Below are 21474 nucleotides of genomic sequence, written 5' to 3'. Positions count from 1 at the left end.
TGAGCCAGCTCAGGAAAAGGCTATCATAGACGGGTGTTGTGCAATAACCGTGATCTTAGTAGGAGCTTAAAGTAAAGGAACCCTTAGGAGGCAGTGATCATAATATGACTGAATTCATACTGCAGTTTGAGAGGGAGAAGCATAACTCACATGTATCAGTAACACAATGGAATAAAGGGAATTCAGAGGCACAAGAGAGGAGCTTGTCCAGGTGGATTGGAGGAGGGTACTGGCGAGGATGACCGCAGAGTAGATGGCTGAAGTTTCTGGGAATAGTTCAAAAGGTGCAGAATAGATAAATTCCACAGAGGAAGAAGGTCTCAAAGTGGCAGAGGTAGGCAACCATAGCTGACAGGGAGGTTAAGGACAGCTTAAAAGCCAAGGAAAGGGCATACAAGGTAGCAAAAGTGAGTGGGAAGTTGGATGATTGGAAAGCTTTATCCAACAAAAGGCAACTATAAAGGTACAATGGAAAAGATGAAACATGAAGACAAATTAGTCAGCAATATAAAGCAGGATACCAAAAGCTTTCTCGGTTATATAAAGAGGAAAGGGAGGTGAGAGTTGATATTGGACCTCTGGAAAATTATGCTGGTGAGGCAGTAATGGGGATCAAGAAATGCCAGAACTTAATGGGTACCTTGCAGCAGTCTTCACTGTGGAAGACACTGGCAGTGTGCTAGAGTGTCAGGGACCAGGAGTGCCATTGCCATTACAAAGGAAAAAGTGCTAGGCCAAGGTCTTAAGGTGGATAAGTCACCTGGACCAGATAGACTACATCCCAGAGTCCTGAGGGAGGTAACAGATGCATTGGCCGTGATCTTTCAAGAATCACTTGATTCTGGCATGGTCCCAAAGGACTGGAAGATTGCAAAGGTCACTCCACTCTTTAAGAAGGGAGGAAGGTAAAAAGAAAGGAAATTATAGGCCATTTAGCCTAACCTCAGTGGTTGGGAAAGTGTTGGGAGTCTATTAAGGATGAGGTTTCGGAGTATTTGGAGACTAATGATAAAATAAGTCTAAGTCAGCATGGTTTCTATAAAGGGAAATCTTGCCTGACAAATCTATTAAAGTTATTTAAGGAAGTAACAAGCAGGGTAGACAAAGTAGAAGCAGTGGATGTCATTGATTTGGATTTTCAGAAGGCATTTGATAAGGTGCTACACAAGACTGGTTAACAAGAAAATCCTATGTCATTACAGGAAAGATACTGCCATGGATAGAGGAATGGCTGACAGGCAAGAGGCAGTGAGTGGGAATAAAGAGGGCCTTTAATGGTTGGCTGCCAGTGACTAGGTGTTCCAAGGGTATTGGGACAGCAACTTTTCACATTGCCAATGATTTAGATAGTGGAATTGATGGCTTTGTGGCAAAATTTGCAAATGATACAGAGCTAGGTAGAGGGGTAGGTAGTGCTTAACGAAGCACTAAAAATGTGCAATAAAGTGGCATATATAATAGTGTTGGGAAATATATGAAAATGCATTTTGGTAAAAAAGAAACAATAGTGCGGATTATTATCTAAATGGGAGCAAATTCAAACATCAGAGACGCAAAGGGACTTGGGAGTCGTCGTGCAAGATTTCCAGATTGAGTCTGTGGTACAAAGAGGCAAATGCAATGTTGGCATTCATTTCAAGGGGAACAGTATATAAAGGCAAGGAGATAATGCTGAAGCTTTAAAAGACACTAGTCTAGCCACCCTTGGAGTATTGTAAGCAGTTTTGGGCCCCCTATCTCAGAAAGTATATGTTATGATTGGAGTGTCCAGAGTAGGTTCATGAAGATGATTCCAGGAAGGAAGGGGTTAACATGAGGTGGTTTCGGCAGCTTAGCCTGTACTCACTGGAATTAGAATGTGTGGGGATCTCACTGAAACCTACCGAATGTTAAATGGACTAGATATGGTGAATGTGGAGAGGATGTTTTCTCTGGCGGGGGTATCAAGAAGGCACAGCCTGAAAAATTGAGGGGCAAATGTTTAGAACAGAGGTAAAGATTGTTTTTCAGCTAGAAAGTGCTTAATCTGTGGAATGTTCTGCCACAGGTTGCAGTGGAGGCCAAGTGTATGGGGTTGAATGGGATCCAGGATCAGCCATGATGGAGCAGACTCAATGGGATGAACGACCTAACTGCTCCTGTCTTATATCATTCTTCTTCTAATTGATTGTTTTAAAATGTATTGCGGCTACAAAACTGATTTCATGACATGTTGCCAGCAGTATTAAACTTGATTCCAATTCTTATTCAATAATCACGTTATTGTTTATCTTCCCAATAACTGAAAGCACACCTGTTTCTATCTTCTATTGATTGTCTGGAGTCTGTATACACCCCTAGTACGGTGACCATAGGCATTGTAGTGGCATCAGCACTGGATTTTGAGCGGGTGTATCCGAGTCCCAACCCAGGCAGCAGCCGTATCTGTGCTGAAGAAAGGACTGGCAATCTACTTCTGTATCTTGCCACAAAAAAAAAACTATCGACTACTATCAACAGGCTCACGACAAGATGACAAAGCACTCAATGACAAGGTGACCATGTCTCATTTGTTCCAGGATATCCTGAATACTGAAGCAATGCAGGTGTACGGGGTTGACCTAACTAGCAACCCAATGCCCCCTCTTTTTAGTGTAGGGGTTCCCAGGCATTTTTTAAAATGTCATGGACCAGTACCATTAAGCAAGGGGTCCGTGGATTGAGGGTTGGGAATCACAGAGCAATACTGCACAGGAGCAGCCCCTTCAGACCATGTCAAACTAGTCCCATCCACCCACACCGGGACCAGAATCCTCCATGCCCCTGCCACCCACATACTCATCCAAACTTCTCTTAACTGTTGAAATTGAACATGCATCCTCCACTTGTGCTGGCAGCTTGTTCCACTCTCACAGTACCCTGAGTGTAGAAGTTCTTCCTCAGGATCCCCTTAAATATTTCACCTTTCACACTTAACCCATGACTTCTAGTTTTACCCAGTGGAAAAAGCCTACTATCTAGTTTTATACCTCTATTCAATCTCCCCTTATTCTCCTATGCTCCAGAGAATAAAGTCCCAACTCATTCAATCTTTCCCTACATCTCAGGTCAAGTCCCAAAAGCATCCTTGTAAATTTTCTCTGCACTTTCAAATCTTATTGATATCTTTCTTGTAAGTTGGTGACCAGACCTGCACATAATTCTCCAAAGATGTACCAGTTGATAGGTTAATTGGTCATTATAAATATTCCTGTGATTAGGCCAGAGTTAAATTGGGTGATCACTAGGCAGCGCAGCTCAAAGGGCCTACTGTGCTGTATATCAATAAACTAAAATACGTTGATTTATGAAGGCCAATGTGCCAAAAGCTCTACAACCATCTATCTCTAACATTTCCAAACAATTACAGATCTGTACACCTAGATTCCTGTTCTACTATACTCCTCAGTGCCCATTTGCTGTGCAAGTTTTACCTTGGTCTATCAACCCAAAGTGCAACACCTCACACTTACCTGCATTAAATTCCAAGTCATTTTCCCAGCTGGACCAGATCATGCTGCAAGCTTTGATAAATCTTCCTCGCTGTTCACTACGCCAATTTTGGTCACCTGCAAATTTATGAATCCAGTACCAATCCCTGCAACACACCATCGAGTCAGAGGCAACCACCTACCACTACTCTTCGGCTTCTCATGCGAGGTCAATCTAATTTACTACCTCAACTGCAATTTCTCATTTCATCTCAATCTCCCATGTAAGACCTTGTCTTTCACATTGCTTCTACCTCAGCCAAAACGTCTATACCCTGGAATAATGCCGCTCTTTCAGCTATGTCATAATGCAAGTCCCACATCATAATTAAAGTTCAGGCTTCACTTGCACCCCGACTCCTTGCAAAGGGACAGGTAGCTAAATAGATGTAATTTAGCTAACTGTTTCCACCTTACTTTAAACTTTCCCCAGCACTGGTAACTCTCCCAGTAAAAATGCTGGTCTCACTCTGGTTAAGATGCAACCTATCCCATTTGTACTGAATTCACTTTCTCCCAAAATGGTTCCTGTGATCTGGGGACCTAAAACCTATCCTCCTGCAGCCAGATTCACCTGACCTGTCTATGAGCTCCTGGCACCAGATGCAATGTAGAGATGACTCTCCCTCTTCTGTAAAAGTTTACCACCAGCTCCATAAACACACACAAGGATCTCAACATACTCCAATTCTTCTTTCTTCTCCATTACTCTGCCGTCAGTGGCTGGGAGATCTGAACTCACAAATCCATCTGAATTCCATTGCCGCATCTCTCCCTCACCCATCACAAATCCACCTACTCCTTCTATAGAAGTAACCAAGGTAAAGAAATCAAAGCAGGTTTCCCCTGTGTCTCTTGGATATATCAGTCAGGGCCTCTCCAACTGACACTGACCACCAGACGCGGGTTAATGCCCAAGGTGACAGAAGCCCAATCTCCCCACCCTTCATTCTATTTAGTCCCACAAATAAACACTGTTGCAATCTCTCCCCCCCCCCCCCCACATCGTACACTGGGTCACCCATGCTCCCTCTGCAATGCACTCCTTTCTCCTGTCAGATCAGGCAGTGCCCTCAAGCTGAGAGGCTGAGATCTGAAAGCCACTGAGTGCACATGAACACCTCCACTCCAGAGCTATGTACTCAGCCAGGGTGGGGAAAGACTTGGCCGTTGCCCCCCCCCCCCCCCCCCCAACCACACAAGTGATGAACTGGTAAGTATCCAACTTATTGACTGTGTCACTTTACCCTGGACCCTATCCAGAGCAGCAGTGAGTGTCATCACACCAGTATCCTGATCGTCAGCACACCAGCCCGTTCAGCCCTGCTCCCACCTGCTAGATAGGAATAGGACACTATTCAGCCCATCCCCAGCCTGTCACAAAGGAGCTCCAGGCTAATTGTGATGAGGCAATGAGCATGGAGGGTGGGGGGGGGGGGGGGGTGATGAGGTAGAAATATCAGAAGCCCCTGTTTACAACCATACAGTTTAATAATCACATTAGCAGTCACAAATGTTACACAAAGGTCTAAATCAGAACCCAGGACCAAAATAACTGCTCCCAGGGATAACCCACTACACGAACCGTGTCCAAGGGTGATGGCACAATGCCTTCCCAGTCGAGCAGCAGCTGGGGCCAGCTCTCTGCTCCCCAGAGACAAAACAGGGATTGAGGAGGCTAGGAAACCAAGACTCCGGTGCCCCCAGTCCGGCTGCTGGAGTCACTGTCACGAGCCGACTTCTCCTCCTCGTTCATCAGCCGGATGTTGTACTTCTCCCGATACTCTGTCAGCTCTCGGCCCTTGCTCTGGATCTGGGCGTTCAGCGATTCGATCAGCTTCACCAGCTGCAGGAGGGGAGAGTAGCGTTAACACACTCACAACACAATGACATCCCAAACCCTCAGTGATCTGGCAGGGGAACCACACCCAATTCAGCACACTGGGTTAACATTTTTATATGGGTGGAGAAATAACTGAAACTGCAGACACACCTCAAACAGGCCCTCCAGCCCACTGAGTCTATGCTATCAGTCACCCACATATTGATCTTTTACCAATGCAATTCCTCTCAAATTCCCCCAGATTTAACACCTCACCCATAGACTAGGGGACAATATACAGCAGCCACTGATAGAAACCTTTGGGATGTGCGAGGAAATCCTTAGTATCTAGGCGGAAGCCACAGGGAGAATGTGCAAACTCCACCAGAGATCAGCACTGAACCCAGGACTCTGGAGTTGGGGGCAACAGGACCTGCTGCTGCAACGTGTAGTCAGGATGCACAATTCACTGTAAGACTATGTGGTGCCACTGGGAGCAGGGCAAACAGTGGCTTAGCTGAAGGGCCCTGCCGTCAGATTGACTGATGTCACAAGGTAACGTTGCTGCCACTGTTGCTTCCAAGCTGGGCAGGCATGCAGCAGCTGAAAAGCTCCCACGCACACGCAGCCTTTATTGCCCCACAACTGGAACAAAGATAGACAAGAACAAGTTTACAAAACAAGAAGTTTTCTATGCTGTACCGCATTTCATTGTCCTTTGTTTGATATGTGCTGTGTCGTATGATGTGAGTGATCATTGTCATTCCATGACCATGATCGTTCTTGGCAAATTTTTCCCACAAAAGTGGTTTGCCGTTGCCTTCTTCTGGACAGTGTCTTTACAGGGTCAGATTGTCTGCCTGGTGTCACTGGTCACATAACCAGGACTTGTAATATACATCAGCTGTTCCTAAGGCTTCACATAGCCAAGGATGACCCACAGGCTAGCAGAGGGAAGGAGGGCCTTTGGCAGAGGCGCATTTCTACCTGGCCAACCATTTCATTATACCCTTTAAATTAAATTATGGAAATTTTCAATTTTCATTCTAAATATTAATATGCATATTACAAAAACAATTAAAATTCTGCACAGTTCTCAGGTCATGTAAAAATTTCCTGCTCAGAGCAAGGGTTGGTCCATGCAGCTGTTTACATGAAAAATTAGAGTTGTTTGCTAGGAACAAGTAAATAGAGGGATGACAGTTCCCCCTCAAACTCACCTAGAAGACTGCTAACAGAGCAGGTCGGTGCACACAGTAAAAGCCCATGGGAGGAAACGGGGGAATGGGGAATGGGTGTTTGTATGACTGGAGCTGTTACCCATCTGACCCGCAGGGTCAGTGCTCCATCCCGCACTGTGTTGTAGACAGGGATGGTTTAGAGGCGACATGAAATAGCACTAAGTCACAGATCCCTAAAGGACCAGGACAGCGAGATAGTGTAGATTGCCCAGCTGAGACAAGGCATTAATTTATTTAATTTAGTGATACAATGTGGAGTTGCCCCTTCCAGCCATGCCACCTAGGCAAACCCACAACCCCAGTTAACCATAACCTAATCACGGGAAATTTACAATGGCCGATCAACCTACCCGGTACATCTTTGGACTGTGTGAGGAAACAGAAGCTCCCAGAGAAAACTACACACTCCATGGGGAGGATGTAAGAAACCCCTTACAGAAAGGCAGCGGAATTAAAACTCTGAACTCCAGAATGCTCTGAGCTGTAGTAGCATAGCACTAACCATTACACTACCCTGGCACCCAGGAAGGGGGAATTATGTTTGAGGGGGTCCTACTGGAGATGGGAATAGCTGGGCACTGGCCCAACCATCTCACCTGCTGCCGGTTGTTCTCCAGGGCTGGGAGAACCTCCCTCACCGTCCGTTCCACCAGCACGCCTCCCACCATACGGTAACACTTGCGGCTGGGATCCACCTCTGCCAGGGTTTCAATGACGAGTCTGGGTGGGGAAGAGAGGAACAGGGAATGAAGAGGCTGCTCACTCTCACCACCCACACCATTTAAATGAGCTACTCAACCCCCATCTCTATGTTTTAGAAACTTCTTCCCTCTGTGGTCAGATCTCTAAACCTTTCATGAACACTAACATACTGTTCTACTCTTGCACTGCTTTTTGCAATGTATTAATTTGAGGTCTTGCACCACACTGCTGCCACAAAATAATTTTCCCAACATAATTTTTCCCATCAATCTGATTGATGCCCACTCTCCCCATTCCACTCGAATACAACCCCTCCTTCTAAACACACCTCACACCCCATATCCTCCCCCAGGTACAGGCAAAACCCCAATCAAACCATGTCGGCTCTCACCAACCCTAAAGTCAATCACTTAGCAAACAGACCCTTTGGCCCATCCCGTCCATACTCACCAAGATGGCTACCCGAGAAAAACACTTGCCTGCATCATATCCCACTGTATGTGTATACTTGGCCAAATAACATTAAAGTTAACTCTACCACTTCATTCTATATTCCCACTACCCTGAATGGAAATCCCACTTCAAATCTTTCCCCTCTCGCCTTAAACCGTTTGGACTCCCCTAGCCAGGGGAAGTTACTGGGAGCATCCATTTTATCTATCCCCATTGTGATTTTACGGGTCTCCTACCCTCCAGGGCAAACAGCCCCAGCCTCTTCTCTTAAGCCAGGGAAGATCCTCACTAATCTGTTGAATACCATCTCCAGCTCTATGACTTTGCTAGATGGCCAGATTTGCACATGATAACCCGAGTGTGGCTCCAGCCACTCTCTGCTCCCCGCCCACACGCACCCGTGCTCCACCACTTCCTGCTCCAGCTCCGCTCCCTTCCCGACTAGGTTGCGTTGTTCCTGTCGCAGACGATTGAACCCGGCCAGCACCTGCTCGGGAGTAGGCCCGGAACCGGAGCTTGAGCCCGGAGCTCGGGGCCGACCTCCCGACACGGGCCCAGCGGTACGAGCACCACCAGATCCCACTCCGCTCTCCATCCCGCGGAGGCGGTGACTCGCGTTGCCAGACGTACGCCGCCTTTTATAGACCTCCACCCACCGCAGGTAGTCCCTGCGAGCGCCTGTTCATTTGAGGATGGGGATTTTTTTTTACCAAACACAATGAGGAACGGCACTGCCGATGCTTCATAGTGGTAAATATTCTCATTCTAATTGGCCACGCCTCTTGTTTCCTTCGACCCTCATAAATAAAAGTAAAGGTGACAGAATTTTAGCCAGCTAAACCCGCCAGGACCCCAACCGTCGCTCCCGATTCTGGCAGCCATCTTTCTGTCTCGCTAATGCTCCTTCTACAATTTGCAAGAAGAATCGGCGGGTAATTCCAGTTACACTCTCGCATTCCAGAGAACAATTTCTCAATGGATGCTCTCGAAGCTCTGAGTTTGATTGTGGCAAAGTAATTTTTTAAAGTCAGGCTAATACATCGGTTTGCTCTAGAAAAGACCCTGACTCAGCCGTATGCGGTTGTGATGACGTCACCATAGTTGGAGAGGAACGGGAAGATTTTTTGCCAATCAGTGAGGAGGGGCGGGCTCATGCTAATAATTACCAGCCAATTAGAAGGCGAGGATGGGAATTCACTTCAATTGAGCTCATACCCTGCTCCTCATCTCTGTTCCACCGTTGGCTTCCAGTCCTTCCTCGTTTATGATTCCGACTCCGCACATTGACGCCTACCCTCTTGCCCATGACACTGACTCAGCCCCATGGTCCTTAACCACCTGCTCATGACCCTGACCCCATCACTCAAACCCTTGAACATCTCAACAGCCCTACCCTGATTCTCTGCCAATCCCTCTCCCTATTAGTCCTATCCTGACTCACTGCCTCCCCACCTGACCTTCACCCATCACCACACTCCCTTCCCCTGTTACATCCTGTCCCACGTGTCCCTTGCTTGGTTCTCTATGATTTCAGTGCCCAGGGACAGACCTATCTGTGTGGACATCGAATTCTCCAACTTCCGGTAATTCCCTCCCTCTCCCTTCCCCCATCCCACCTTCACTCTGTCTCCTAGCTGCCTATCACCTCTCATGACTCTGCCTTCTACTACCCATAGCGCTTTCCCCTTAGATTCCTTCTTCACCTCTCCTGCCTATCCCCTCCCCCACCCCTTGATCTTTCCTCTGATTGGTTTTCCACCCTCCCCCCACCTTCTTTATAGGGCCCCTGCCCCTCCTTCTTTAGTCCTGACGAAGGGTCTCGACCCAAAACGTTGACTGCTTCTTTCAACGGATGCTGCCCGACCTGCTGAGTTCATCTAGCATTTTTGTACGTCTTATCTGTCTTGTCTTGCTTGGGGTGGGGAGGGACCCACTCTACAGTGCCTACAATACTCTAAAGTATTCAACCCCCTATGAAGTTTTCATGTTTTGTTGTTTTACAACGTTGAATCAAGTGAATTTAGTTTGGTGCATTTTTTGAGACTGAACAACAGAAAAGGACTCTTTCAAGTAAAAGTGAAAAAATCTCTACAATGTGATCTAAATTAATTACAAATATAAAACACAAAATAATTTATTGCATAAATATTCACTCCATTCAAGTCAGTATTTAGTAGATGCACCTATGGCAACAATTACAGCCTTGAGTCTGTGTGGATAGGTCTCGATCACCTTTGCACATCTGGACACTGCAATTTTCCCCATTCTTCTTTACAAAACTGCTCAAGCTCTGTCAGTTTGCATGGGGATCATGAGTGAACAGCCCCTTTTCAAGTCCAGCCACAAATTCTCAATTGGATTGAAGTTTTGACTCTGACTTGGCCACTCTAGGACATTAACTTTGTTGTTGATAAGCCATTCCTGTGTATCTTTGACTTTATGCTTGAGGTCATTGTCTTGCTGGAAAACAAATCTTCCAAGTCACAGTTCCCTTGCAGACTGCATCAGGTTTTCCTTCAGGATTTCCCTGTATTTTGATGCATTCATTTTACACTCTACCTTTACAAGCCTTTCAGGGCCTACTCCAGAGAAACATCCTCATAGCATGATGCAGCCACCACTATGCTTCACGGCAGGGATGGGGTGTTTTTGATGATGTGTGATGTTTGGCTTACGACAAACATAGCATTTAGTCTGATGGTCAAAAAGCTCAAATTTGGGGGTTTCATCAGACCTTTGAACCATCTTCCAGCTGACTTCAGAGTCTCTCAAATGCCTTCTGGTAAACTCTAGCTGAGATTTCATGTGAGTTTTTTTCAACAGTGGCTTTCTCTTTGCCACTCTCCCATAAAGCTGTGACTGGTGAAGCACCCAGGCAACAGCTGTATGTGCAGTCTCTTCCATTTCAGCCACTGAAGCTTGTAACTCCTCCAGCGTTGTCATAGGTCTCTTTGTGGCCTCCCTCATTTGTCCCCTTCTTGCAAGGTCACTCAGTTTTTGAGGATGGTCTCCTTGAGGCAAATTTACCATTGTGCCATATTCTTTACATTTCTTAATGATTGAGTTAACTGTATTCCAAGGGATATTCAGTGACTTGGAAATTTTCTTGTATCCTTCTCCTGACTTGTGCTTTTCAATAACCTTTTTGCGGAGTTGCTTGGAGTGTCCTTTTGTCTTCATGGTGTAGATTTTGCCAGGGTACTGACACACCAGTAGTTGAACCTTCCAGAATAGTATTTTTACTATTCACTTGAAACACCTTGACTGCTTACAGTCTCCAAAAACAGATCTCCATTTAACTGATTACATGACTTCTAAAACCAAATGGCTGTACCAGTGATGATTTGGTGTATCGTTTAAAGGAGGTGAATACTTATGCAATCAATTATTTTGTGTTTTATATTTGTAATTAGTTTAGATCACTTTGTGCAGATCTGTTTTCACTTTGACACAAGAGTCTTTTTCTGTTGATCAGTGTCAAAAAAAGCCAAATTAAATCCACTTTGATTCAAAATTGTAAAACAATAAAACATGAAAACTTACTGCAGTGGGGTGAATACTTTTTTATCGGCACTGTGTTTGAGTTTCCTGGAGCTATTTGGATGGAGGCTTATTTGAGTGGGGATGAGATGTGTTTTGTGGGGGTAGGAAGGGGTGTATTTGAGTTATTTGGAGGTGTTTGAGTTTGCTGGAGATATCTGGATGCAAGTGGTGTGCTTTGAGTTTGCCGAGGTCTATTTATAAGGGATGTACATTATTTCAAAGTATGGTGGTATTTGTGTGAAGGGTGTGGGAGAGAGGGAGGGAGGTTAGGCTGTTTACTGACAAACTCTTCTTTCCTCTCCTGGGGCAGGACCGTGGCCATGTCCAGCTCACGGAGGGCCCTGATTGGAGTGGGCCAGATGACCGCGTCTGCAGACAAGGAACACAATTTCCAGCAGTGCCAGGAGCTGGTGAAGGTAGGGGCTGCCCGCGGAGTCCACATGCTTTTCCTGCCTGAGGCCTTCGATTACATCACACCCAGCATTGAGGAAACCCTCCACCTCGCTGAGGGTCTTGACGGAGAGCTGATAGAGAGATACCGGCAACTGGCCAGGTAGACCTCCTTGATCCTCTATATTTGCCACTTATCTCCATTCCCTCATTCCCCTCCATCCCCCTTGTCCCCTCAGTCCCCCTCATTGCCTATGTTCCCCTCCAGCCCCCTCATTCCTTCCTGTCCCTCTCCATCTTCACTGTCTTCCTCCAATCCCTCATTCCCTCCATCGTCCTCATTCCCTCCATCTCTCTTGTGCCTCCAACCCCATGTCCCCTCGTGCTCCTCTGTCGCACTCGTCCCTCTCATCTCTCTCGTTTCTCTTTGTCCCTATCGTTGCCTTTGTCAGCCTCATCCCCCTCTATCCCTCCTCATCCCTCAGTTCCCATTAACAACCTCCCCCATCCCGCTGCATCGTCTCTCCCTCGATTTCCCGCACCTCTTGCCCCCTTCACCCTCTCTCAAAGGCCTGTACCTGTCTGCAGGGAGTCCAGACTCTGGCTGTCCCTGGGTGGGTTCCACGAGCGAGGACCACACTGGGATCAGGACCGGCGAGTCTACAATACCCACCTGCTACTCGATGACTCGGGTAAGAGGGATTGGCGGATGGAAGAGCCGTGTGGGCTGGTGGGAGGGAGGAGGTCCCGGATCAAGGAAGGATGGGGAGAGACAGCCCTGTGTCTGGGACAGATTTGATTGTGAGGACCAGCTAGCCCTGGATAATTATACCAATCCAGGTTGATGCTTTCTGTTTGCTGTCACTGGGGGTGGTGTGACCATAGGGAGATGGATTTAAAACCAGGAGGCAGACCTACAAAGTATATTAATCCTGTTGTATATAGGACAAACTGTGGGGCTCTACCGAAAGACCCACCTCTTCGATGTGGATCTCCCGGGTCAGGTCTCACTCAAGGAGAGCAGCTTCACCATACCTGGACCACGAATTGAGCTGCCAGTTACAACTCCAATTGGCAAGGTAAATATGATGGGACTGTGTCTGACCTGCGACCTGGATGTGTGTGATGGGACAGTATAGAGGGCATGTGTGAAGGGACAATGTAGAGGGAACTTCTCTCTGTGTCTGACTCATTCCCTGGGAGTGTGTGTTGGATAGTGTGGAGGGCGATTCACTCTGTGTCTGACCCATTCCCTGGGAGTATATGATGGATAGTGTGGAGGGAGATTCACTCTGTATCTGACCAGTGTTGTGCTTTCCTACCACAGATTGGACTTGCTATTTGTTACGATCTTCGATTCCCAGAAGTATCTCGAACTCTAGCTGATGCTGGAGCAGAAATTCTTACATTTCCATCTGCTTTTACATTAACGACTGGCATGGCACATTGGGAGGTGAGGCTTCATGAAAGTAATTTCACTCTGTCAAATTTCAGGTATGAAGGAAAATGCTTAATAGTGATGTGTGTGTGTGTGCGTGCGTGCGTGCGAAATAAGGTGAAAACTTCAAAGACTTGGCATCTTGTAGGTTATATCATTGTTCAGAAGAGGGTTTGCAGAGATGTAAAGATTACAAGAGCCGTGATCAGTGCTGATGATGGCGGGACAGACCAACGGCTTATTTGCTCACAAACAACCGTCAAAGTCATGCGGAGGAGTGGAGCGCAAAAGAAAATGAGCCCTCCCAGGTTCAACATCAACAGCCTAAAAGACACAGCGAAGGTACAATATCTCCAGGCTACCCTTTCTGAAAGATTCCCAAAGCAGTATCTGGAAGACATTGAAGCATACTGGACTACACTGAGGATCACCATCCTTGATACTTGTGAAAACATCGGTAGCTGAGCGAAGGGCGCTGAGTAGGCTACGGTCAATTATGGAAAACCCTGAACATCCTCTACATAGCACCATCCAGAGACAGAGAAGCAGTTTCAGCGACAGGCTGCTATCGATGCAATGCTCCTCAGACAGGATGAAGAGATCAATACTCCCCAATGCCATTCGGCTTTACAATTCAACCACCAGGAGTAAGATATGTTAAAGTGACGGGGTTGATTGTATTTAATGTATTTAAGTAAACTACTTAAGAACTTTTTAAAAGCTATTATTAATGCTTTTGGAGAGAGTGATTCAGATGCATATCATATTTTTTACTGAGTTAAGTATTGTATGTAATTAGTTTTGCTACAACAAGTGTATGGGACATTGGAAAAAATGTTGAATTTCCCCATGGGGGTGAATAAAGTATGTATCTATCTATCTATCTATCTATCTATCTATCTATCTATCTATCTATCTATCTATCTATCTATCTATCTATCTATCTATCTATCTATCTATCTATCTATCTATCTATCTATCTATCTATCTATATCATTAGATACAAGACCTGCAAAAACAAAGGTTGGTTTGATGAAAATGACAACGAAATAATAGAGCTAATCAACAACGAAAGGAAAACTTTCTGTGCCTGGCAGAAAGACATCAGCTGCAAGGCTAAAAAAGCAGCCCATTTCAAACAAAGGCCTTAGTCTAGTATGGGGTAAGGGGAATAAAGAACCAGTGGTGGACTGAGAAGGCCCCAGAAACACAGCAGCCTGCTGATTCTGGTGATATCAGGGTTTCTTTATTGCTACCATGGCAGTGGCCTAAACTCCCTTCGCACCAAAGTTGGATTTGCTGCTAAAGGACAATGATGCCATCAATTCTTGATGGCAAGGTCACTTTCAGGAGCTACTTAATCCTAACACCACTGTTGACATTGAAATCACATACCAGCTCCCACAACAACTTATGAAGGAGGATGTGAGTAAGCCTCCTAGTATCAAAAAGGTGCAGACAGCTTACAAGAAATTGAGGAACAACAAGGCCACCAGGCCTGATGGAATTCCAGCAGAAATTCTCAAGGAAGGTGGCACAGAACTTTTAAATCGTATTCATGACCTGCTGGGATCAGGAGAAGATTCTGGCTGAACTCAGGGATGCCCAGATTGTAACACTCTTCAAAAAGGGTGACAAAGCTGACTGCAGAAACCATAGTGGCATATCCCTCCTCTCTACAACAGGAAAGTACTCATCTGAATTTTATGTGACCAGTTTTCACCTCTGGCAGAAGATCTCCTGCCTGAGTCTCAGTTTGGCTTCCATTCAGCCAGAGGAGTATCTGACATGATTTTTACAGCACATCAATTGCAGGAGAAAGCTCGGGAACAAAATCTCCCACATTATATGGCTTTCATAAACTTTACAAAAGCATTTGAATCCATAAATCATTTTGTCCTTTGGCAGGTACTGTCCAAAATCGGGAGCCCAGAGAAAGGTCTTGCAGCTCTTCGACAATGATATGAGTGCAACAGTCATTAGCAGCAGCAGCCGTGAGACAGCTCCTTTTAAGGTTGAGACCAGGGTCAAACAGGGGTGCATCATTGCCCCAACACTGTTTGCCATTTTCATTGCAACCATTCTTCACCTCACAGGCCAAGACCTCCCACAAGGAGTCCAGACTCTCTGTAGGACAGATGGTGGTGATGGGGAGGGGGGGGACCACTCTCAATGTTAACAGGTTCAAGACAAAGAGCAAGGTGTCAACTACTTCCATCATGGAGCTCCAATATGCAGACAACATCGTAGCTCACTCTGAGGAGGATCTTCAGTGTATAATGGATGCTTTTACCAGAGCATACAAGCTCCTGGAACTTGATCTAAACATCAAGAAAACCCAAGTCCTGCACCAACCTGCTCCAAATCAAGCTCCTAAACCTCTAACCATCCAAGTTGACAACATCCCCCTGGAGAACACTGATCATTTCCCATACCTTGGTAGCCTTCTTTCTTCAAGAGGCAACATTACCTTGAAATAAATCACAGAATAGGCTGTGCGAGTGGAGCTGTTGCCAGGTTGAGAAAGGAATTTTGAAGATCAAGATATCAAGACCCACACTAAGCTTCCGGTTTATAAAGCTAAAGTCCTCACCTACTTGTTATATGGAGCGGAGTCATGGACAACATACTGCAGTCACATAAAATCCTTAGAAGCTTACCATCAAAGATGCCTCTGAAAGATTCTGAGAGCTGAAGAACAGGCATGCTAACTCCAGTATCCTGTTGGAAGCTAACATTAACCCCATAGCCACAGTCGTAACTCAACACCAGTTGTGATGTGTCGGCCACATCATCCGAATCCCTGACTCCTGCCTCCCTAAACAACTCCTGTTTGGCCAAATCAAGGATGCAAAGCGGCTCCTGGAGGGCAGAAAAAGCAGCTCAAGGACAATATCAAAACCCACCTGAAGAAGTGCCACATCAACCTGAATGGATGTGAGAAGTTATCACAGGGAAAGCTGGAGAAGGACTATCTGTGAGGGGAATGCACAGCCTGAAGAATACCTGCACTGTGCCACTGAGACTAAGCGGCTTCAACATAAGGAGAGACTGGGAAAAGTCCAACCAGCTACATCCACCAGCATCTCAATGGCCTACACCTGCCAACACTGCAGTAGGACTTGTAGATCACAGATCGGCCTCTTCAGTTATCTCAAGACCCACAATTGAGCAGATCAACACCAGGAAAGGAATTGTACTTGACTATGAGGTGTGTGTGTGTGTGTGTGTGTGTGTGTGTGTGTGTGTGTGTGTGTGTGTGTGTGTGTGTGTGTGTGTGTGTGTGTGTGTGTGTGTGTGTGTGTGTGTGTGTGTGTGTGTGTGTGTGTGTGTGTGTGTGTGTGTGTGTGTGTCTCTCTCTCTCTCTCTCTCTCTCTCTCTCTCTGGTGTGAGGGAATGTTCCTTTAGTAGTGTGTTCTGTGTGTGGGATGCATGTGTGGACTCCCACAATGTGACCCACTGTTGCCCTGCCACTCATCCTGTTCTCTCTGGCAGACTCTCCTGCGGAGCCGGGCGATTGAGACGCAGTGCTATGTGGTTGCGGCTGCACAGACAGGCCGGCACAATGACCGCCGCTTGTCCTTTGGCCACTCCATGGTGGTGGACCCCTGGGGCTGTGTGTTGGCCCAGTGTGGACAGGGCCTAGGTCTCTGCTGTGCTGAGATCGACCTGGACTACCTGCAGCAGGTGCGTCAACAGATGCCCGTGACCCAACACCGGCGGTGCGATCTCTACGGGAGTGTGGGTAAACCTCCATCCCTTAGCTGACTGTTCTCATACTCTCACCATCATTAATCAGGCACCAGAACTGTCTGTGTTTATCAAATCTTATACACCTGCTGCTGTCAATAAAGGAAATATTACCAGGGGCTGTCCGCTTAAGACTGGCAGAGGGAATGAGGTGGGCATGAAGGACTGCGGGTGAAGGAGCAGAATGTGTGAGAGATGATTGAGGGGGATGGTGTATGTGAGAAAGATCTTACAAGAGTTTTTGTGGTCACACGATGAATATCCCTGTGTGTGAGCTTGTGTGTGTCTGTCTGTCTGGATCCTGCCATGGAGTTGGGGATCATCATCAAATTTGTACATAAGACGGAGAAGACTTAGGCGTTCTGGTCTATATCTGTAAGAGCACTGACTACAGGAGCTGGGACATTATGTTGCAGATATACAGCATGTAGGTGAAGCCACATTTGGAATACTGTGTTCAGTTTTGGTCATCCTGCTGTAGGAAAGATGTGATTAAGCTGGAAAGAGTGCAGAGGAGATTACTGATGATGTTGCCAGGACATGGACTGAGTTCTGGGAGAGAGGTTGGACATGTTAGGAATGTCCTTGCTGGAGCTTAGGAGAAGGAAGAGTGATCTCATGGAGGTGTATAAAATTCTCAGTGATGTGGATAGAGTCAGTACACTCATTGACGAGCCAGAGGGCACAAGTTTACAGTGAAAGGGCAGAGGTTTAATAAGGACTTTAGGGCAACTTTTTCACCAAAGGCTAGTCAGTATTTGGAATAAGCTACCACAGGAAGTGATTGAGGCAGGTATGTTAGCAATATTTGCAAGGTACTTGGATAGGAAAGGTTTCGAAGGATTCTGGCCAAATCTAAGCAAATGGATCTACCTTAGATAGATAGATAGATAGATAGATAGATAGATAGATAGATACTTTATTCATCCCCATGGGGAAATTCAACATTTTTTTTTCCAATGTCCCATACACTTGTTGTAGCAAAAACTCATTACATACAATACTTAACTCAGTAATAATATGATATGCATCTAAATCACTAACTCAAAAAGCATTAATAATAGCTTTAAAAAAAGTTCTTAAGTCCTGGCAGTTGAATTGTAAAGCCTAATGGCATTGGGGAGTATTGACCTCTTCATCCTGTCTGAGGAGCATTGCATCGACAGTAACCTGTCGCTGAAACTGCTTCTCTGTCTCTGGATGGTGCTATGTAGAGGATGTTCAGGGTTTTCCATAATTGACCGTAGCCTACTCAGCGCCCTTCGCTCAGCTACCGATGTTAAACTCTCCAGTACTTTGCCCACGACAGAGCCCGCCTTCCTTACCAGCTTATTAAGACGTGAGGCGTCCTTCTTCTTAATGCTTCCTCCCCAACACGCCACCACAAAGAAGAGGGCGCTCTCAACAACTGACCTATAGAACATCTTCAGCATCTCACTGCAGACATTGAATGACACCAACCTTCTAAGGAAGTACAGTCGACTCTGTGCCTTCCTGCACAAGGCATCTGTGTTGGCAGTCCAGTCTAGCTTCTCGTCTAACTGTACTCCCAGATACTTGTAGGTCTTAACCTGCTCCACACATTCTCCATTAATGATCACTGGCTCCATATGAGGCCTAGATCTCCTAAAGTCCACCACCATCTCCTTGGTCTTGGTGACATTGAGACACAGGTAGTTTGAGTTGCACCATATCACAAAGTCCTGTATCAGTTTCCTATACTCCTCCTCCTGTCCATTCCTGACACACCCCACTATGGCCGTGTCATCAGCGAACTTCTGCACATGGCAGGACTCCGAGTTATATTGGAAGTCTGATGTGTACAGGGTGAACAGGACCGGAGAGAGTACGGTTCCCTGTGGCGCTCCTGTGCTGCTGACCACCGTGTCAGACCTACAGTCTCCCAACCGCACATACTGAGGTCTATCTGTCAAGTAGTCCACTATTCAATCCACCATGTGAGAGTCTACTCCCATCTCCGTTAGTTTGTGCTTTAAGATCTTGGGCTGGATGGTGTTAAAGGCACTAGAGAAGTCAAGGAATGTAATCCTCACAGCACAACTGACCCCATCTAGGTGAGAGAGTGATTTGTGCAGCAAATACGTGATAGCATCCTCCACTCCCACCTTCTCCTTATACGCAAACTGAAGCGGATCCCGGGCGTGCCTGGTTTGTGGCCTCAGATTCTGTATTATCAGCCGCTCCATGGTCTTCATCACGTGCGACGTCAAGGCAACAGGTCTGAAGTAATTCAACTCCTTTGGTTGTGGTTTCTTCGGTACCGGGACAATACAGGATGTTTTCCACTGTCTGGGTACTCTTCTCTGATCTAGACTCATGTTGAAGATGCGCTGTAGTGGTTCTCCCAGTTCAGTCGCACAGGCCCTCAGTAATCGTGGGGAAACTCCATCCGGTCCAGCCGCCTTGCTGGTACAGATCTTGCTCAGTTGACCTTCCACCTGTGCAGCCGTAAACCTGGGCGTGGGCCAGGTCTCCTGTGAGTGGCTATTTTCCTGTGAGGGAAGTAAGCCTGATGTGGAGTTCTGCGGTGAGGGTGAGATTGTGCTGTCGAACCTATTGAAGAAGTTGTTCAGCTGGTTCGCTTTCTCCACATCTCCACTTATGTTTGCCCCCCGCTTTGCACCACATCCGGTGATGATCTTCATCCCATCCCACACCTCCTTCATGCTTTTTTTCTGCAGCTTTTGATAGGCACTTTGGCTAGTATGGACCATTTGGGACAAAGGGCCTGTTTCCACACTTTATGATTCTACGAGATGGATGGGCTTCAATGACATAGACAGTGAAGAGCTGGACTCTGGAACTTATTCCTGTGGCTCGTCCCAGTCTGGATGTGATTATTCCTAAACAGGAGAGATCTGCAGATGCTGAATCTCTCTTAAATCCAAAACAACACACAGAAAATGCTGGAGGAACTCAGCAGGTCAGGCAGCATCTATGGAGAGGAATAAACAGACAGCATTTCATTTCATGCTTAGACTCTTTGTTTCCAGTTCTGTAGAAGAGTCTTGGCCTGAAGTGTTGACTGTTTATTCATTTTGGTAGGTGCTGCCTGACCTGCTGAGTTCCTCCATCATTTAGTGTATGAAGTTTATTCCTGTTGTTTCCTGTCTGTTCAGCAGTCCAAGGTCCACACGGGTCTATTGCTGTCAATACTGTGTTGAACTTTTGTTTAATTGTCACTGCCTGCCCCTTATCAAAGAACTGCTGAAGGTTCAAACACACCACATCAACCTTATCTGTTCAATAGTTACAACCTGAGCAATTGGCAGAGAGTTGGCCGGGTGTGATTTCTCTTTGATCATTCTGCACTGACTCTGCCCAGTCCAACTTTCCAATTTCTAGCCATTTCACTGCAACTGATTCCCTGATTTGCTGCTTTCCATCCCCTCCCTCCTTCAAATCCTGGGCTGCACGCCATCTAGTCCTGAGGGCTTATCGCCTTCTTACTCATTTCACCAGCAATAAATGTTATCGCATCATTAATTTCCACTGCTCACTCACTCTCAGTCCATTGGACTTCATTATTTCTGGGAGGTTTTCTGTATCCCCCTGCGTGAAAGGCAGACATAAGATATTCATTGAACCTCTGTAATTCCATTGATACTTCCTCAATTTCTGAGAGTTCCTTGCTTCTTCTGTTTTCACTTCAGATCCTATAAAAAGCAAAAGTTTATTTGATTTGTTAGCTATTTCCCCACTTCACCAAATAACATTAAGGGAGAGGGCAGGGAAATGGCGATAGAGGGAGAGAGAAAGAGAAGGAGAGAGAGAGAGAGAAATAAAATGAGGTAGAGTGACAAATGGATGGAAAGAACAAGTGAGGCCAAAGCCAGGGAGTGAAGGGAAGGGAGAGGGAGAAGGAGGTGGGAGAGAGACAGAGGGTGAGAGAGTTTTAAAAAGACAGAGTGGGAAGAAGAGTGGGAATCCTAAAATCTCAGAAAATTTACAATACAGGAATAGTCTTTCAATGTTCATATCGTACAGGAACAGTTCCACCCCCTGTAGCTACACTATCCCACACTGGGTCTGTACCACTGTGGGTCATGGCCCTTCACTCGCTGTGGGGAGGGCCTCTGTCTCTTCCCTATCAGGCAATGTTCCAGACCCCCACCATCTGGGGAAATGCCTTTCCTCCTCTCCCCTCTATCCAAGTCCCTGTTCCTGTAAACCTCTGCATCTGGTCTCAGGGAACTTGCTCCTTCCTATTTGTTTTGGCCAGACCATTCACCATTTCACATCCCTCATCATCTCCTTGCTGCATCCTTTGTTTAAAAGAAAACTTCCCCAGCTTCTCTTGTCTCTCCTCACAGTGACAGTGTTCCAGACACACCAATGTCCTTGTAAATTGACCCCTCCACTCAGCCCCCCACCCTCTCCAGTGTGACCACAGTTCTTCTGGAATGTGGTCAGGCTGGGGTGTAACTAGTGTGGGACACAGCTTTGGTGTCTCATCCCTGATCTTTTCTCTTTCTCAGGAATGAGAATGACCCTTCTAATTCTATGGCTTCTGAGGTGACATCCATTCTTTCCACATCCAATCAGCAAGATAGAATTTGGTACATCATGCCTTCTGTATGTTTAAACTTTAGTGGGTAAATTGGT

The 21474-nt window shown here is 46.3% G+C and overlaps 2 protein-coding genes across 7 annotated transcripts; one reads left to right on the top strand and one right to left on the bottom strand.

The window, feature by feature from the left end:
• Positions 1-4981: 4981 nt before the first annotated feature.
• pfdn2 (prefoldin subunit 2) lies at positions 4982-8362 on the bottom strand. The gene is made up of 3 exons (XM_073030967.1): positions 8126-8362; positions 7169-7292; positions 4982-5355 (listed from the first exon to the last, which is right to left on the bottom strand). The coding sequence occupies exons 1-3, from the start codon at positions 8320-8322 to the stop codon at positions 5188-5190; spliced, it is 489 nt and encodes a 162-aa protein (XP_072887068.1). The 5' UTR covers positions 8323-8362; the 3' UTR covers positions 4982-5187.
• Positions 8308-16967, top strand: nit1 (nitrilase 1). Of its 6 annotated transcripts, none has more exons than XM_073030963.1 (6): positions 8308-8388; positions 11581-11823; positions 12249-12352; positions 12606-12739; positions 12988-13113; positions 16594-16967. In XM_073030963.1, the coding sequence occupies exons 2-6, from the start codon at positions 11591-11593 to the stop codon at positions 16864-16866; spliced, it is 870 nt and encodes a 289-aa protein (XP_072887064.1). In that variant the 5' UTR covers positions 8308-8388; positions 11581-11590; the 3' UTR covers positions 16867-16967. The 6 variants fall into 6 exon arrangements, with proteins under 6 accessions (XP_072887064.1, XP_072887063.1, XP_072887062.1 ...); XM_073030962.1 differs by having other exon boundaries at positions 8359-8477; XM_073030961.1 differs by lacking the exon at positions 8308-8388 and adding an exon at positions 8539-8659.
• Positions 16968-21474: the final 4507 nt, after the last annotated feature.

The sequence above is a fragment of the Hemitrygon akajei genome, chromosome 27 (genome assembly GCF_048418815.1).
Source record: "Hemitrygon akajei chromosome 27, sHemAka1.3, whole genome shotgun sequence".
NCBI lineage: Eukaryota > Metazoa > Chordata > Chondrichthyes > Myliobatiformes > Dasyatidae > Hemitrygon > Hemitrygon akajei.
Note: the sequence above shows the minus strand (reverse complement) of the source record. Positions and strands in the feature narration are given on the sequence as shown.

Bases quoted from the DNA above. Each gene is read 5' to 3' on its own strand.
- nit1 (XM_073030960.1), top strand. From the start codon at position 9,252: ATGATTTCAGTGCCCAGGGACAGACCTATCTGTGTGGACATCGAATTC. The intron at 9,311-11,580 runs GTAATTCCCTCC...CTCCTGGGGCAG, and splicing joins ATCGAATTCTCCAACTTCCG to GACCGTGGCCATGTCCAGCT. The intron at 12,740-12,987 runs GTAAATATGATG...TTCCTACCACAG, and splicing joins TTACAACTCCAATTGGCAAG to ATTGGACTTGCTATTTGTTA.
- pfdn2 (XM_073030967.1), bottom strand. From the start codon at position 8,322: ATGGAGAGCGGAGTGGGATCTGGTGGTGCTCGTACCGCTGGGCCCGTG. The intron at 7,293-8,125 runs GTGCGTGTGGGC...TTCCCCACCCAG, and splicing joins CAGGAAGTGGTGGAGCACGG to ACTCGTCATTGAAACCCTGG. The intron at 5,356-7,168 runs GTGAGATGGTTG...CCCCTCCTGCAG, and splicing joins TGGAGAACAACCGGCAGCAG to CTGGTGAAGCTGATCGAATC.